At 50.1% G+C, this 16,574-nt stretch overlaps 1 protein-coding gene across 4 annotated transcripts in view; it reads right to left on the bottom strand.

Annotated features, from left to right (window-relative positions):
* Positions 1-9,228, bottom strand: part of PANK2 (pantothenate kinase 2) — a 33,586-nt gene extending 24,358 nt beyond the window's left edge. For 2 of the 4 annotated variants that reach the window (XR_008629172.1, XM_055130947.1), the window contains exon 1: positions 8,554-8,930. Coding sequence is in view for 1 of the 4 variants with exons in the window: in XM_055130947.1 (XP_054986922.1) it covers positions 8,554-8,839 (286 nt within the window). In the remaining 3 variants the exon portion in view is untranslated. Of the gene's footprint in view, positions 1-7,951; positions 8,157-8,553; positions 8,931-9,210 lie in introns of those variants that run through there. The other 2 variants (XM_055130948.1, XM_055130949.1) reach the window with 2 other exon arrangements.
* Between the last annotated feature and the right edge of the window lie 7,346 nt (positions 9,229-16,574).

Here is a 16,574-nt window from a genome sequence, read left to right as displayed (position 1 = left end):
CTGATGCCACAAGCAATCTGCAACCGTGCCACAGTCAGATGTGTATAAGCTCAAAAGGGATGCGGCCAGCTCCACTCCACACGCAGAGCTCCACAACCAAGGGGGTTCGTGAACACGAGAACCAGGAAGCACAGGGACAAGTGTGCAAGGACCAGCAAGAACCACAACTAGAACCGTGCAAGCATCACAATCAGGCATGTGTGCAGCCCCAGCAATAACTACCAAATCAAACATCCCCACAGGGAAGAGAGGGAGGAATAAAATACAAATGTTTTTTAAATAATTTAGATCAGATGGGGGCTGGAGTGATAGCACAGCGGGTAGGGCGTTTGCCTTGCATGCGGCCGACCCGGGTTCGATCCCCAGCATCCCATATGGTCCCCTGAGCACTGCCAGGGGTGATTCCTGAGTGCATGAGCCAGGATTGACCCCTGTGCATTGCTGGGTGTGACCCAAAAAGCAAAAAAAAAAAAAATTTAGATCAGATGGGGCCGGAACAACAGTCCATTGGGGAGGACATTCGCCTTACACAAAGCACCCCAGCATCCCACAAGGTATCCCAAGCACCACCAGGAGTAATTTCTGAGTACAGAGCCAGGAGCAACTCCTGAGCATCACTGGGTAGGACCCAAAGAGCCTAAATAAATAATTTAGATCAGAAAAAGTATAGGAGTAAGGTGCTTGGCTTGCTGTGGCCAACTCTGGGTGCAATCCCTGACCTACGTATGGCTCCCCAAGCACCAGTGGGGACCACGGGTAAGCAGAGCCTACAGGGTAGCTCCCCAGCACCCTGGTGCAACCCCCACCAAAGGAAAGAAAGGAAAAGAGAAGAGAAGAGGGGAGGGGAGGGGAGGGGAGAAGAGAAAAAAGGAAAGGGAAGGGGAGAAGAGAGGAGGGGAAGGGAGGGAAGAAGAGAAAAAGGAAAGGAAAGGGGAGGGGAGGGGAGGGGGGAGAGGGGAGGGGGGGAGATGGGAGGGGGAGGGGAGGGGAGGGGAGGGGAGGGGAGGGGAGGGGAGGGCTTCTTACCTTTGGGGGCCAGAGATAGGACCGGGGGCAATTGTAATTTCAGTACAAATTAAACAGCACAAAATACTACAATACTAGATGTGTGAGATATATCTGACATCAGATGCGTTAGACAGTATATTAACGGTTCATTAGTACGCAACAGTATAGGGGACAATCACAATCACCTTCAAAGCTAACTGCAGTCTGACCCCAGCACAGTCCTGAGCTGAGCAGTCAGGAACAGCCCAAAAAACAAAAACAAACAAAACAAACAAACAAGAATTTAAAGTCTCCCTCACAGATTACGTCTTTACCTTGATGTCTGTCTCACCCTAGGTCTCAATAGCTGAACCGCTTTCCATTCGGATACAGTCTAAAAGTGTGCTCCATTTCCCAACAAAAGAACCACGTCCTTCCTAGACCACATGTGGTTAATACTGCAAACTGGGTCGAGAGATAACTCAGCAGGATGGGCACACGCTTCCCATGCAGGTTCAATTCCCAGAACTGCCTGCTCAAGTCCACCACCCACCTCCAGCCCACACACACAGCTGGGAGTAGACCCTAAGTATTGCTGGGTATCCCCCAAAAAAATACTGAAAAGAAAAAAGAAAAAACAGCAAATGCAAATCCTTAGAGCAGTGGTACAGGCAGCAATACTTGGCTCACGTGAGCTGGTGCCCTTTCAGGCAAGAGAATAAATGCAGTGTTAAGGCGCTTGCCTTGCCCACGGCCAACTCTGGTTCAAACCACAAACAGGCCCAAGTCCACCAGGAGTGATCCCTGAGCATCACTGGGTGTTGGCCAAAGACCAAAAGAAAAGAAAGGATATCCCTTAAAGCTGAGGTTATAGATCAGGGCTTGAATGCAGGATTCACATGTAAGTCCCTGGATTCCATACCTGCCATCACCATGAAAATAAAATTTTACAAATACATCATAATGTTTATTTTTATTCCAAAGGTTTTAATCAGCGACTACTTATAAAATATTATTCTTTCAACACTATAGTTTTATTTATAATAGAAGCCTCAACAAAAATAACGACACTCAACAAACTCAAATAAACACAAAAGAGATCAGGGTTTTCCAGGAATCAGTCTTCTGACCAGCACCATCCCTGGATTTCCTCCTGTCTTAACACCTGGGCCCACATCTGGACCAAACTTACCTAAGGAAAATCATTTTACTTAGGGAATATGCAGGGGGTGAGGAGAGAGAAAGAGAGAAGCATGTTTAAGGAAGAAAACTGGCTTTTCCAGAGGGAAGAGGATGACAAGTACTACAAAAGGTAAAATCAAGGGCAGGGCGAATAGCAGAGTGGGTACCAGTGAACGAGGCTGACCTGGGTTTGACACCTGGCACCTCATATAGTCCCCTGAGCCCGTCCAGGAGTGAACCCTGAGCACAAAACCATGAATAAGCCCTGATCATCACCGGGTGTGGCAGAAAAGAAAAAAGGAAGGAATTAGGTATCCCAAGTGGAGATGTGGGTGATTCTAGAACAGGAATGCACAGACTAAAATTTTATTTTAGGTCTCTGAGGTAGCTCAAAGTAGGAGCACATGTTTTGGATGTATGAGGGGCTAGGGTTCAAGTTCCAGTACCTCATGGTCCTCCAAACACTAAATCAGAAATAGTTCCTGAATACCACTGGGTATAGTAAGAACAACAACAATGAAAAATTCATTTTACAGTATTAGTTTTTAAAATACACAGAATGCAATCATAAAGAATGGTTTATGTAAAGACCAGAGAGCTAGAACGGCAGGTTCAGGCAAACTTGCCTTGCATAAGGCCAGCCTGGATTCAATCCCCAGCATCCCTTACGGTCCTCTAAGCACCACCACGAATAATTCCTGAGTGTAGAGCCAGGAGTAACCCCTGAACATTGCCAGTGTGTTGCCCCCCCCCGAAAAAAAATGGTTTATATCTTAGCAATCTGAAAGATATTTCTATTTTCCTCAGGGGTAAAAAATGGCTGAAAAAATTAATTGCAATTAACTACTATAATACTGTAAAACATATTTCACTTTCAGAAAACAAACTTCAAAACACTGAGAAAGTCTTTTTTGTACCCCAGCCAATCTTATTGGTATCAAAAACATTATCAGAACATAAAGATACCCAAGCCAGGAAAAGTGCTCGGTAGGTTATAAACTTAATCACAAGAAATATCATTATCCTTTCAAAGGATCAATCAAACCCACTACTCCAGTATTTCACTGCCTAATAAAGTCGTCTCCAATAATCTACAGTGCTGGGGGTCATTCCTGGGGGTGCATGGGGAATCATGTGGGCCCAGGAAGAATCCCAGGCCTCCCACGTGAAAATCACGAGCTCAGCCTACTGAGGATCTCTCTCATCTCCAAGCAAAATATTTTTAATAGCATACATACCTTGCTCACATTGTTCCCCCAGGCATATGGCAGGAATACCAACACTGAATAATTACATTAACTAAATGCATGACTCATACATATAGCCTCTAAAATATATTGTAACCTTTTACACAGCTGTGAAGCTAGTTTATTTTTAGGTCCTACTTAATGCTTCATATTTGTTATACATTTAAGACACAGATTCTTGTCAGATAAGGATTTCATTTAAATTTAATGTGATAAAATGGGATAGAGCAATGCGGTCCAGTGATGTATTTGCCTCACACGTATGCGGCCCTGGGTTCATTGTCCAACACCAATAAATAAAGTTAGCAAGACAGGTTTAAAAACACTCTTAAAAATGATAACGAGGCCCCAGAAATCTGTCTTTTTCTTGAGCTCCCACTCAGCGCCATTCCCGATTCCCCAGCTGAAGACCAAACCCGACCGACCGCAGTTAGAGGTTGTTCCACAGAGCTCCAGCACGCTCCATTCTGCCAACAGATTCTCCTCCCAGAGCCAAGGAGGAGCAGCCCATCTTCTCAGCGGTCTCTGTCCTTACTGTCCAGCCCAGGACTTCACTGGTTCTATTTCCCAGAGACAAAGAGAGGCAGGCACCATTCCCCATCAGCGAGCCCTGCTCTGCCTGTGGGCTCGAGCCCCATCTAGAAGTCAGAGGTCAGTTTAACAAAAACAAAGCATTGGCTTTTTGCCCTGGTGGGGCTTATTCTGTAATATGACTAGTGGATATTTATATAAAAATGAAAGTTGAAAAAGAAAACAAATGGTCTACTCAAGGGTCAGCTTAGCCCCCACACTATCAGAGGATGCTAGCTAGCCCCAGGGCACAACTTTCTTTTTTTTTTCCCCATTTTTTGGATTTTGGGCCACACCAGCAATGCTCAGGGCTTACTCCTGGCTGCACGCTCAGGAGTTACTCCTGGTGTTTCGTGGGGGAACCATATGGCATGCCGCAGAGTGAACCTGAGTCAGACGCATGAAAGACCCATGAAAGACAGGCAAGCGTCCTACCCACCGTACTATCTCTCCAGCCCCTCATACCTCCTGCACATCTGGAACCCCTGATTAAGAAACACTCTTCCTTTCAGTGTATGTGTGCATCAAAATTGTGTACCCTACCATACACAACCTTGTATAGTAGGTGCTTCAATAAGGTTTTAATATTTTGGTGCTTCAATAAGGTTTAAATTTTTTTTTTTTTTTTTTGCTTTTTGGGTCACACCCAGCGATGCATAGGGGTCACTCCTGGCTCTGCACTCAGGAATTACCCCTGGCGGTGCTCAGGGGACCATATGGGATGCTGGGAATCGAACCCGGGTCGGCCGCGTGCAAGGCAAATGCCCTACCCGCAGTGCTATCACTCCAGCCCCTAACTTTTTTTTTTTAAGTTACGAGTTCTTTGACCCCCTTACAGACCTGAGGACTCAGTGCCGATCCTCGGATAGGTCAGTGGTCCTCAATCGTTACCAGCTTGTGGATTGGTGCTGGTCTGCAGAGTAGAAAGCCAATGTTTAGTCTTAACTGCCAGTGTGTAGATCGGTATGCAGGCAAATGCTGGTCCACAGGTATGAAAAGGTCGAAGAACACAGGGTTAGATTACATGTGCCTTCCCCCACTCCCCAAGTCAAGAACACCGAGTCTGGGGGCTGGAGCGATAGTACAGCAAGGAGGGCCTTTGCCTTGCATGCGGCTGACCCGGGTTCAATCCCAGGCATCCCATATGGTCTCCCCAGCACCGCCAGGAGTAATTCTTGAGCACAGAGCCAGGAGTAACCCTTAGCATCACTGGGTGTGACCCAAAAAGCAAAAAAAAAAATAGAACACCGAGCCTGCCTGACGTCAGACAACTGAAATAAACAAAGCTCTGTAACTAGCTCACAGCAAGTCTTCAGACAAAGAGTATATGGCTCTGTACTAAAGCGCATGCACAAGAACTGGGTTCAATCCCTCCTCACACTGGAAAACAATAAAATAAAAATAAGCCTGCCTCTGGATAATCACGATAATTAAAGGAAATGGCCAGAGAGCCAGCTCAAAGGGGGGAAACCCATGCTTTGCAAGCAGGTAGTCTCGGTTCATACTCCCCTGAGCACTGCCAGTAAGAGCAGGGAGTGACCCCTAAACACCAACTGCGGCCCAATCGCACCCTCCCCAAAAGAGAGAGAGAGAGAGAGAGATGTTTATGAAGTTTTTGTCAATTTCTGCTAGCATAATTAGCATCCTGGGGTCCATCACTTCAAACCAATTTTTATTTGGTATTTTTCTCGTCTATGAAATACACCCCACCTGATCTAAAATTTTAGAAGAACTTCTTGGAGGGCAGAGAGCTAAGACCAGGGCTACTTGCCTTGCATACAACTGACCCAAGTTCAATCCCAGCACCACTTATGGTCCACTCAGCACAGAGTCAGGAGGAAGCCATGAGTGTGACCCAGAAACAGAAAACAAACCCCAAAAAATAAATAGAATTTCTTGGACACACAAATTCCTCATCTGAAATGGGAATGATTTGGGAATCACACAACTCTAAAGACATGTGTGGTTCTAGCATGACCAATCTCAAGGCCCACAAGAGTTCTTATGAAAACAGAACTGTTCTTTCTAGATCTACATGACAGTCCTTTATGAAATATAAAATGGATGTCAGTGGAGGTTTTGTAACCACAAAGGAATGGTGGCATTACCCCACACACAACTCTCTTAAAATAAAAAAATTTTAAAAAGTCCAAGAAGACTTAGCCTTGGAGATTTGTCTCCAAGTTAAAACCAGAGCAGATTCTTGCCGGGTTCACCACACTGCCTCACCACCTAACAGATGCTGCGGGGAAGGACAGAGAGGAAATGGAAGAACGCCTTGATTCTTCACCAGAACACCTTAACGAGAGGCAGCTTTTCATGACTTATCAGAGAAAGCTCTGAAGGGAGCAAGGGCAGGCACAACAAAAATGATGCAATGCTAGATGTGAACATTTGTCTATAGCATCTTTTTTTTTTTTTTTTGCGTCACACCCAGCGATGCTCAGGGGTTACTCCTGGCTTTGCACTCAGGAATTACTCCTGGCGGTGCTTGGGGAACCATATGGGACGCCGGGGATCAAACCCGGGTTGGCCGCGTACAAGGCAAACGCCCTACCCGCTGTGCTATCCTCCGGCCCCCCTGTCTATAGCATCTTAAAGGTAGTTTTGAAACTCTTCTAAAATGTCTAAACCAGTATTTCTTTCAGTGGTCTTTGAGTCACCAGTAACTGAATGACATGAAGGCAGCTAAAAACATTCTCCAGATTCTGATTCAGAAGATCTGGACCCAGGGAAAATGCCTTTTTAATTCCCCAGTCATGTTTATGCTCATGATTTGGGAGTATTTCCACAGCAGATAACGATTTTCATCCCAAGACAGCCTTGAACACAAAAGGTCATGGTCCTGCGCAAACTTGATCTGAGAGCAATGAAGAAACAGCCAATCACGCACCAATAATTCTGAGAGCAGAGTGGCTAGGAGCAGACAGGAAGAAGCCAGAACACCTGAGTTTACATTTTTCTTCCACCCTTCACTAGCCATTTGACAACAGACGAGTGAGCCCCAGTTCCTTCAACTGTAAAGCACTGACCATGGAGGGGGTGGGGGGAAGGGTTGAGTGAATTAGCCTGTCCCATGCAAACACCCAGAATACAATACGAATTTAGAATACAATACGTATTTAGTTAAGGGCCACAAACATCAGGCCTATTACCAGGCTATGATTCTTGTTTGCTCAGTCTCTGGGATCTACATCCCTTTCTAATGATGCAGTAACAAAGCCATGAAAGAGCTCATCACTTATAAATTGGGTGTTTCTCCATATTAAAACCAGGCTCTAGAAGTAGACTGAAAACGTACAAACCGTCTTCCAAAAAGCTCTTTTTCTATAGGTTAAAAAACAAAGGAATTTAAAACTCTTAGGCTTTTCACAGCAAAACACGATGTTTAACATATTATCACCCAAATCAAAGAAAAAAAGCAACCTAACTTTTTTGGTGATTGGAGGAAGGTTCAAAACTATCCAATTAAGGGGCTGGAGCGATATAGTACAGCGGGTAGGGCGTTTGCCTTGCATGCGGCCGACCCGGGTTCGACTCCCAGCATCCCATATTGTCCCCCGAGCACCGCCAGGAATGATTCCTGAGTGTAGAGCCAGGAGTCAGCCCTGAGCATTGCTGGGTGTGACAAAAAAAAAAAAAAACTATCCAATTAAGGCCTCACACTATTTCGGTCTCTCTTTCCTCTCTCTCAGAATCTGCCTTTAGAATATATTATTTCCTGAAATACAAACTTGGTAAGCAAAAAAAAAAAGTCTAACTCAGTATAAATGTCACTGTCGGGTAATGCCTCCATCGGATTATCAAGTCAGTGGATTCTACCAGGGCCCGCTAGAGAGAGATCGGAGTTGAAAGATCTGTAAAGGAGAGGGGGGAATATTTGGCCTAGATCACAGTGCAGGAGAAACCTGGTAAGGAGGAGCGTGTGCGGTGGGTGCCCGCGGTGGAGCCTGGAGGATGCTTACCCTGCCAACCCGGCACGCCGACCGTCCCGGGCGGGTCAGCACGGCGAAGCAAGTCAGTAAGAGCCCGGGTGCGCGAGGCCCGAATCTGGCGGCGAGAACGGCCACTAAACGCTCGGATGCACACAAGCCTGGAAGCCGGTTTGAAAACGCCGCAGCAACCCGGGGGTCTTGGGGGCAGTTTAACCCTTTCCAGTGAGCCCGAAATCTACAGATTAAAAAAAAAATAGCCTCAAGGTCTAGGCAGGCGAGTGGCTCTTCGGAGACCGACAGGGGCCACTCCCGGGGGCCCAGCTCAGAGGCGCTGGGGGTGGAGGCTGAGATGAGGAAGTGGAAATGAGTCAAAAAGCGGTCGTGAAAACTAGGGAATCTGGTCACGTGACTTTCGGGCCAAAAGCGGGGGGAGGGGGATGTCCGAGAGGAGCAGAGCGAGCGAGGCCCGTCCGCTGCCACGATCCGAGCCCGCGGGCCCGAAGCCCCCCGCAGCCGGACGCCAGCCCCCGCGCCGCCCGGACGGAGACCCCCGCGCGGGGCGGGCGGGGAAACGGCGGCCGGGCCGGAGGGGGCAGGGCGGCGAGGCCAGGGGCGCCCCGCCGGGCACTTACGCGGCCGCTTCTTCCGGAGGCCTTCGACGCGCTGGCGGGTGAGCGAGGTGGCGCCGCCGCCGCCGCCGGCCCCGGGCGCGTCCCGCCTCCCGCCCTCGGCCGCCGCGGGGGCCGAGCCCCCGACCGCAGGCGCCGACGCGCTGCTCGCCGGGCGCTGCAGCGACTCCCGCCGCCGCCCTTCGGGGCCGCCGGGCGCCGGCTCCTGGGCCGACGAGGCGGGCGCGGACGCGGAGGCGGCGGCCCTGCCGTGGCGCTCCATGGGCGCGCCGAACCGGCCCGATCCCATCCGCAGCAGCCACCGCTGCCTCGCGAGCCAGCCCCCCAGCGCCGGACGCTAGGAGCCTCCTCCGCGGCGGTCCAGCCGGAGCAGAGGCGCACCCTCGGCCCGCCGCCTCTTCCGTTGCGCCAACGCGCAGCGAGCCAATCCGAGCAAGCGGGGGGCGGCGCCAAGGCCTCGTGTCCAATTGGCTTCTCCACGCCAGGCGGAGTGACCGCACCCGTGCCCAATGAGAGGCTCCGGGGACCTGGAGAGGCGGGGGGTGGCGGGGGGAAGGGAGCCGAGCGAGGCGGAGGTGGAAAAGGTGTTGCTGTGAGAGTGATGGCGACGCCGCCCAATGGACGTGTGGGTGGAGAAAACCGTGGTCCCTCCGCACCCACCTCCGCCCCGGCTGGACCTGGAGGCGTCCCGGGGCCCCAGAAGTCTCCCGGGACGGCGCCTCGTGCCCCCGAGTCGCGCCCGGCTGCTCCGTCCGGTCTTGGCCCTGCAGGAGCCCGCCTCCGGCCTAGCGCCCCCTCCCCCGCGGCCGTGGACCTCTAGGCTGGGTCATAGATAGACCGCGGGGACCCGAGGCTTTGTCCCCCGGCCTGGGTCGGTGTTTGCAGTCTCCCTGGCGCTGTTTTTGCAAGCGCTCCCCTCCCCCTGCACTGCCACTGGCCTAAGCCCCCTCCGTTCCGCTTGCGTTGGAGAAATGTTCCCTGCACCAGAAGGAATGAAAGGACTGGGGCCGGTCTCCATGGCAACCGGGAGAAAGAGGTGGGTTTTGGAGCTTTCGCCACCCTCCTGAGCGAAAGGAGCGGAGGAGGGGGTGAAGGAGCCACGAGGTGGGATTGGCTTTTTGAAGGAGAGTCTAGGATGCCCCCACCCCAGCACGCGCGCACACGCACACAAAATCTGTAGGTGCACTGGGGAACATGGATGGGTTTGTCGACCGGCTGGAAGCCTGGGAGGTAGTTTTTTTATTTTTCTAATCAGCTGACGCCCTTTTTTGGAGGAAGGAAATGGTCTGTTCCAGCCATCACTAGATTTTGTGCACTTAGCCCCAGACCTTTTACATCTGCCTGAGTCCCTGCCAGGCTACCCTCTCCCAAAGGAACCCCAAGCCTGTCCCACTCGACCTTCAAGGCTCTCCCTCACGCGGTCAAGTGCAACAGAGCTGTGGGTTTACCACACTGATCATTTCCCAAGTGCCTCCACTAGGAAACTAACGCCCCTGGGGCGAGAGCCTCCCTTTCCTGCCCTTTTGCAGTAAAGACTGCTAGTGCCCGACCAGATGGCTGGGCACTGAGCTGCTCATGCTACCTCTGAGCTTGTTCTCTCCTTCTCCCCGGCAGGAGCAATTCAGAATCTCTATTTCCTAACTCTGCAAATCCCACCTCTTACAGGAAGCCAGCCCAGGTGGATAGGGACAGATAAACCTGTAAGCTATGCCCCTAAACCTGGGTACCTGCCATCCTGCTTTCTCCCACATGACCACCATAAATACGGTCCACCAGAGGCACCCTTCTGTCCAAGTCTGTGAACTTTGAAGGTTATGCTGAGGTCAGAATGTACCATCCTCAGAGGCTGCCAAGATGAACCCCAGCAGGCAAACAATACTGAAATGGGTGCAGGGTGTTTCGTGTCCAGAGCTCACATATCACTCAGTACTCCCCGCTGGAGCAATAGTGCAGCGGCTAGGTCAGAAACCCGGCTGACCTGGGTTTGATTCCTCCACTCCTCTCAGAGAGACCGACAAGCTACGGAGAGTATCCCACCGCATGGCAGAGCCTGGCAAGCTACCCGTGGCGTATTCGATATGCCAAAAACAGTAACGATAGGTCTCATTCCCCTGACCCTAAAAGAGCCTCCAATCATTGGGAAACACGAGTAAGGAAAGGCTGCTAAAATCTCAGGGCTGAGGGGCTGGAGTGATAGCACAGCGGGTAGGGCATTTGCCTTGCACGCGGCCGACCCGGGTTTGAATCCCAGCATCCCATATGGTCCCCTGAGCACTGCCAGGGGTGGTTCCTGAGTACACATCCAGAAGTAATCCCTATGCATCGCCAGGTGACCCCAAAAAAAAGAAAAAAAAATCTCAGGGCTGAGTGTATTAGAGATGTTACTGGTGCCCACTCAAGTAAATCGACAAACAACGGGATGACAGTGATACAGTGCTTATTATTAGAAGGTCAGGAGTAAGTCCTGGGCACTGCCAGGTGTTGCCTAGAATCCAAAATAATGATTTTTAGAGGGCAAAGGAGTTAGCTCATGGGCTGGTGTGCTTACTTTGCATGCTGAAGGATCTCTATCCCACACTAGAAGGAGCCCCTGAGCACCACCATTGTGGCCCAGAAACAAAACAAAATTTTTAGTGAAGATGTTTTCTAATCCCAATTATATTATGAGAGCTGTTAGAATAAGAGCTTGCATCTTCATCATCCTCAACATGCCTTCCACAGATTAATGCATACCCAGTGTGTTAACAGAAATTGGTGACAGTGGCTGGGCCTGAAAGATAACTCAACAGACTAGATCTCATGCTTGCATAAGGCCTGGCTCAGCCCTGGGCACCACATGGTCCCCTGAATACCACCGGGAGCAAACACCCACCTCCAGATCTTCCCCAGCTCTACCAGGTGTGACCCCAAAACAAACAAGCAAACAAATTACAGTAGGTATTGTTGGCTCTTTGCCCGGCTCACAACTGCTTTCTCCTCTTAAGAAATCTCTCTGCCCATCTGTAGCTTAGGCCCCCATTGCTCTGTGAGTACTTCTTACTTCACCACCTTACTTCACACCTCGCTTCCCATCTCCCACGAATTCCACCTTCCCTGTGCAGGCCGAGGAGCAGAGAAAGCTGATCTGCACAGTGAACAGAAGGACGGAGCAGAACAAAAATGGCAGTATTTCTTAGCTCTCCCAGTCCTGATCCCACCTCTTTCTGGGATGAAGAAACTCCTGTCTTTCTGTCCCTTCTTAGTGCTAAAATGCATTTCTTGGGCTGGAGCTATAGCACAACGGGTAGGGCGTTTGCCTTGCACGCAGCCGACCCGGGTTCGATTCCCAGCATCCCATATGGTCCCCTGAGCACCGCCAGGAGTAATTCCTGAGTGCAGAGCCAGGAGTAACCCATGAGCATGGCTGGATGTGACCCAAAAAAGCAATAAATAATAAATAAATTAATAAATAAAATGCATTTCTTTAGGGCCCAGGTTTGATTCAGTGGTAAAGGAGCCCCTGCCTTGCAGACGTGAGTCCTGATTGGATTCCCAGGGAAGCACTAAACCATCTGAGCTGCCGACTGGGTCTAGTACTGCCAGGAGTACTCCACCCCACTACCAAAATAAATAAATAAATAAAATACAGTAATGGAGGGACTGAAGAGATAGGAAAGAAGTCAAGACATCTTTGCTGCATGTGGCCGACCCTGGTTTGAGCCTGGCACCACATCCGGGCCCAGAGCTCTGTCAGGGCAATCTCCCCACAGGGCCAGAGCCGTAGCTCAGCAGGGGAGGGCGTTTGCCTTGGACACAGCGACCCGGATTTGATCCCCAGCATCCCATATGGTCCCCCGAGTTTCCCCAGGAGTAATTCCTGAGTGCAGAGCCAGGAGTAACCCCTAAGTATCAGCAGCTGTGACCCAAAAAGCCCCCTCCCCCTAAAAAAGGGAGTGATCCCTGAGCAGTCAGTTTAAGCTCTGAGCACTGCTGGGTATGGCCCCCAAACAAACCCAGAGGCGAGCAAGAGTACAGCAGGTAAGGCACCTGCCTTGCACGCAGCCAGCCCAGGTTTGATCCCCAACATTTGATACAGTTCCCTGAGCCCCACCAGGAGTGATCCTTAGCACCCAGCCAGCCCTGAGTGCTGCTGGATGTGACCCAAAAACAGTAACAGCCAAAGCAAACTAAAAGGGCTGTCATCAGAGAGAGTGACCTAGGCACAGCACCCTAACTCCTGCAGACCCCCAGATGCTGGGGCGGCTGCAGAAGCCACCAGACAACCCAGCAGACTGGGAAAGCCACTGAGCTCCTGCCCCGTGTTCCATATAGCACCGGACAGCACCGGGCACCAGGGCCGGCCTCAGCCAGAGAAGGCAGCTGCCCACACGGTCCAAGATAAGGGCACTACCCTCCCGTGCCAGGAGAATGGGTTTCCTGTGAGTGGGTTGGTAGATGTGGAAGAAGGAACTGTGGCAGTTGGCAGGACTCCAGCCCCAGCTGTGGGGAACTGAGCCGGTGCTTTCTGGTCACTGCCAGCCAGTAAGAGGCCCACCCGGGAGGGTCAGGAAGAGGCCTGAAATACCCCGGACCACTGTGGACAAGACTCAGATGCGAGGTTTGAGCACCCAGCCACCGGCCTAAAACCCCAGCCTACTGCAGGAGTTTCAAAGAACGGTTTTTTGAACAAACTAGTAGTGCTCAGGACTTACTCCTGCTCTGTGCTTACTGCCAGCTCAGGACTGCTTCTGGCTCTGTGCCCAGGGATCACACCATATATTTTTTTTTTCAGTTTATAAAACTATCATTTATTTTTCTTTTTTTTAAATTTTATTTTATTGAATCACCGTGACAAAAGTTACAAAGTTTTAAGGTTTAAGTCTCAGTCATATAATGATCAAATCCCCATCCCTTCACCAGTGCCCCGTTCCCCCACCAAGAACCCCAATATACCCCCCTCCCACCCACCCTCCACACCTGAATGGCCAATGATCTTCACTTTATTCTCTCTATACTTTGGATACATTCAATATTTCAACAGAGAACTATTATTATTTGGAATTTTCCCCCAACAATCAAACCTGCTGAAAAGGCATCATTTGACAGTTTGTTTTCCATTGCGCAGTTTTGGATTTCTGTTGTTTCAGCTCAGTTTACAGTCTAGATGCATTTCTACAAGTCTCTGGGTGCCAAAATGGGTTAGTAGACCTCCCGGATCATAGTCTTTAAGGAGCAGAGGGGCCGTGTCGTGTGCGGCTGCTCCGGGTCTCATCTGGGCCAAGGGCGTGCCAGTGTCACCCCCATCCCATGATCTCTTGCGCACCACGTCACTGCAAGCAAGTACCTCTGGGTTGTGAGTCCTAGAAAATGGGGACGTCACGTGGGCGCTGGAGGGATCCCACCATATTTGATGCCGGGTATTGAACCAGATCAGGTACGTGCAAGCCTTACCTTCTGACGCTCTAACTCCTGCACCAATTCTTTGGTTTTGGTTTGGGGTCACTCCTGGCTCTGCACTCAGGAATTACTCCTGGAAGTGCTTGGGGGACCATATGGGATGCCGGGGATCGAATCCAGGCCAGCCACATGCAAGGCAAACTCCATGCCCTCTGTATTATGTCTCTGGCCCAAGTGTTTACTTTTTTATGAGGGAAGTGGGGTAGGAAGAAGGGTTAAGCCTCACATGGTGTGCCGCCAGATCCAACCTGGAGGGGGCAAGAGAGGACCCTTCCCACTCCAAGGACCCAGCCCTGGTAGCCGAAAACCTCCAGAACTCGACCGCTGCCATGCTCGCGGCCGCTCTCCACACTCTGGGGCTAAGCCTCACCCAAGAGTGAATCCACAGAAAACCCAGGTATGTGGGACCTGTGACTGAAAACTCCAGGTTCAACAGAACCAGGAATGGGTGAACTCCCCGCATCTTCCCCTGTTTCAGGTAACTCGGCAGTCACACCCACAAGCCACCTCTGACTGACGCCAGATAATCTCATCAACGGCCATGATCCAGAGACTCATGATACATCTCAGAAGAGAGCATAAAATGACTGGCCATAGCCGTGCTGCCAGACCCCACACCAGGCTGTTTCATTCAAGGCAACCTGGAGGGGGGAGGGTGAATCCTCCCCACTGCCCCAAGGAACCAGCCCTGACAGTTGAAAACCTCCAGAACTGTGCGGCCACATTCATGGCTGCACAACATCTCACACCTCACACCACTAATATTCCAAGAGCACCGCACCACATTTGATGGGGTTTAAAGTAAAAGGCAACCAATCTTAGACGGAAATATATTTTTACACATACACAACATATAGGGCTGGAGCGATAGCACAGCGGTTGGGCGTTTGCCTTTACGCGGCCTACACGTGTTCAATTCCTCCGCCCCTCTCGGAGAGCCCGGCAAGCTACCAAGAGTATGGAGCCCGCACGGCAGAGCCTGGCAAGCTACCCGTGCGTATTGGATATGCCAAAAGCAGTAACAATAAGTCTCTCAATGAGAGATGTTACTGGTGCCCGCTCAAACAAATCGATGAGCAACGGGATGACAGTGACAGTGACACACACATATATGTACACACACACACACACACACATATATATATGTACATAAGGCTTAACATTTAACATGTTAGTGATGTCTTATAGAAGGGCTTAATGGCCCCTGGGTGAAATACAGTAAGCCACGCACTTTCCTCTAAGGAAACTCCTTTTTAAAAAAAAAAAAATTATTTATTGAATGACTGTGAGAACAGTTACAAAGCTTTCGTGTTTGAGTCTCAGTTGTACAATGATCAAACACCCATACTTTCACCAGTGAACGTTTTCCACCACCAAAAACTCCAGTATACCCCCATCTCACCCCTACCCCTGCCTGTGTGGCAGATAATTTCCTCATTACTCTCTCTCTATTTTGATCACAGTCAATATTTCAACACCAGTCCCACTATTATATTTGGGATTCCCCCAATACTCAGACTGCTGAAAAGGGAACACTAGACCAACTATTTTCTGCTGCTGGTTATGAAGAGCATATGATGTCGTGCAGCCTCTAGAGTGGCCGCACAACCTTGGAAACCTAAAATTTTAATAATTAGGTGTGGAGAGATTTCTACCAAGAGTCGCTCTGTTTTGACATGTGTTTGTGTGTCTCTGGGATCATGGCCATTAAGGAGCTTACTAAGTAGCTGGAGGGGCCGTTCGTGGTCCTGTCGGGGCGGGGGAGGAGAAGGAATGGCTCCTCCCTACGATGAGGCCTGGCGTGTATGGTCACTGCTAGCGAATGCCTGGATTTTCCAATGAATTCTGGAAGATGGTGGCTGACGAGATGCCCAGGGAACAGGGAACAGGCGGAGGGACAGCACCCCCTCCCATCTGGGGTGGCCCGGCGAAGGTGGCCTAATGCAAGTCCAGAGGCATTTCTGCCAAGAGCCACTCGGTTCCGAGATTCATTTGTGTGTCTTCCCTCTAAGGAAACTCTTTTGGATCATTTTCAGCGGTTTTTTCATAACAAACAATACAAAATAAACTATTTTGGTTCTGCTTCGAGGCAGGGGCTGGGGTTCGGATGGAAACTCCCAAAATATGGTGATGGAAGGTGTAATGGTAGTGGGATTAGTGTTTGCATATTGAATGTAATCAAATATTATGAACTACTTTATAAAAACAAAATTTAACAAATTTTAAAGCCTCACATGGCGGTGCTCAGGGCTTATTCCTGGCTCTGCGCTAAGGGATCACTCTTTTTTTTTTAATTTTTTATTAGAGAATCACTGTGATGTACAGTTACAAACTTATGAACTTTTGTGTTTGCATTTCACTCATACAGTGATTGTTTACCCATCCCTCCACCAGTGCCCATTCGCCTCCACCAATGATCCCATATCCCTCTCACCACCCCCACCCCATCCCCCACCACCCCACCCTGCCTCTGCAGCAGGGCATTCTAAGGGATCACTCCTTTTTTTTTTTTTTTGCTTTTTGGGTCACACCTGGCGATGCACAGGGGTTACTCCTGGTTCTGCACTCAGGAATTACCCCTGGCGGTG

The sequence above is a fragment of the Sorex araneus genome, chromosome 3 (assembly GCF_027595985.1).
Source record: "Sorex araneus isolate mSorAra2 chromosome 3, mSorAra2.pri, whole genome shotgun sequence".
Lineage (NCBI taxonomy): Eukaryota > Metazoa > Chordata > Mammalia > Eulipotyphla > Soricidae > Sorex > Sorex araneus.
The sequence above is the reverse complement of the archived record's forward strand: the minus strand, read 5'-3'. Positions and strand labels throughout refer to the sequence as shown.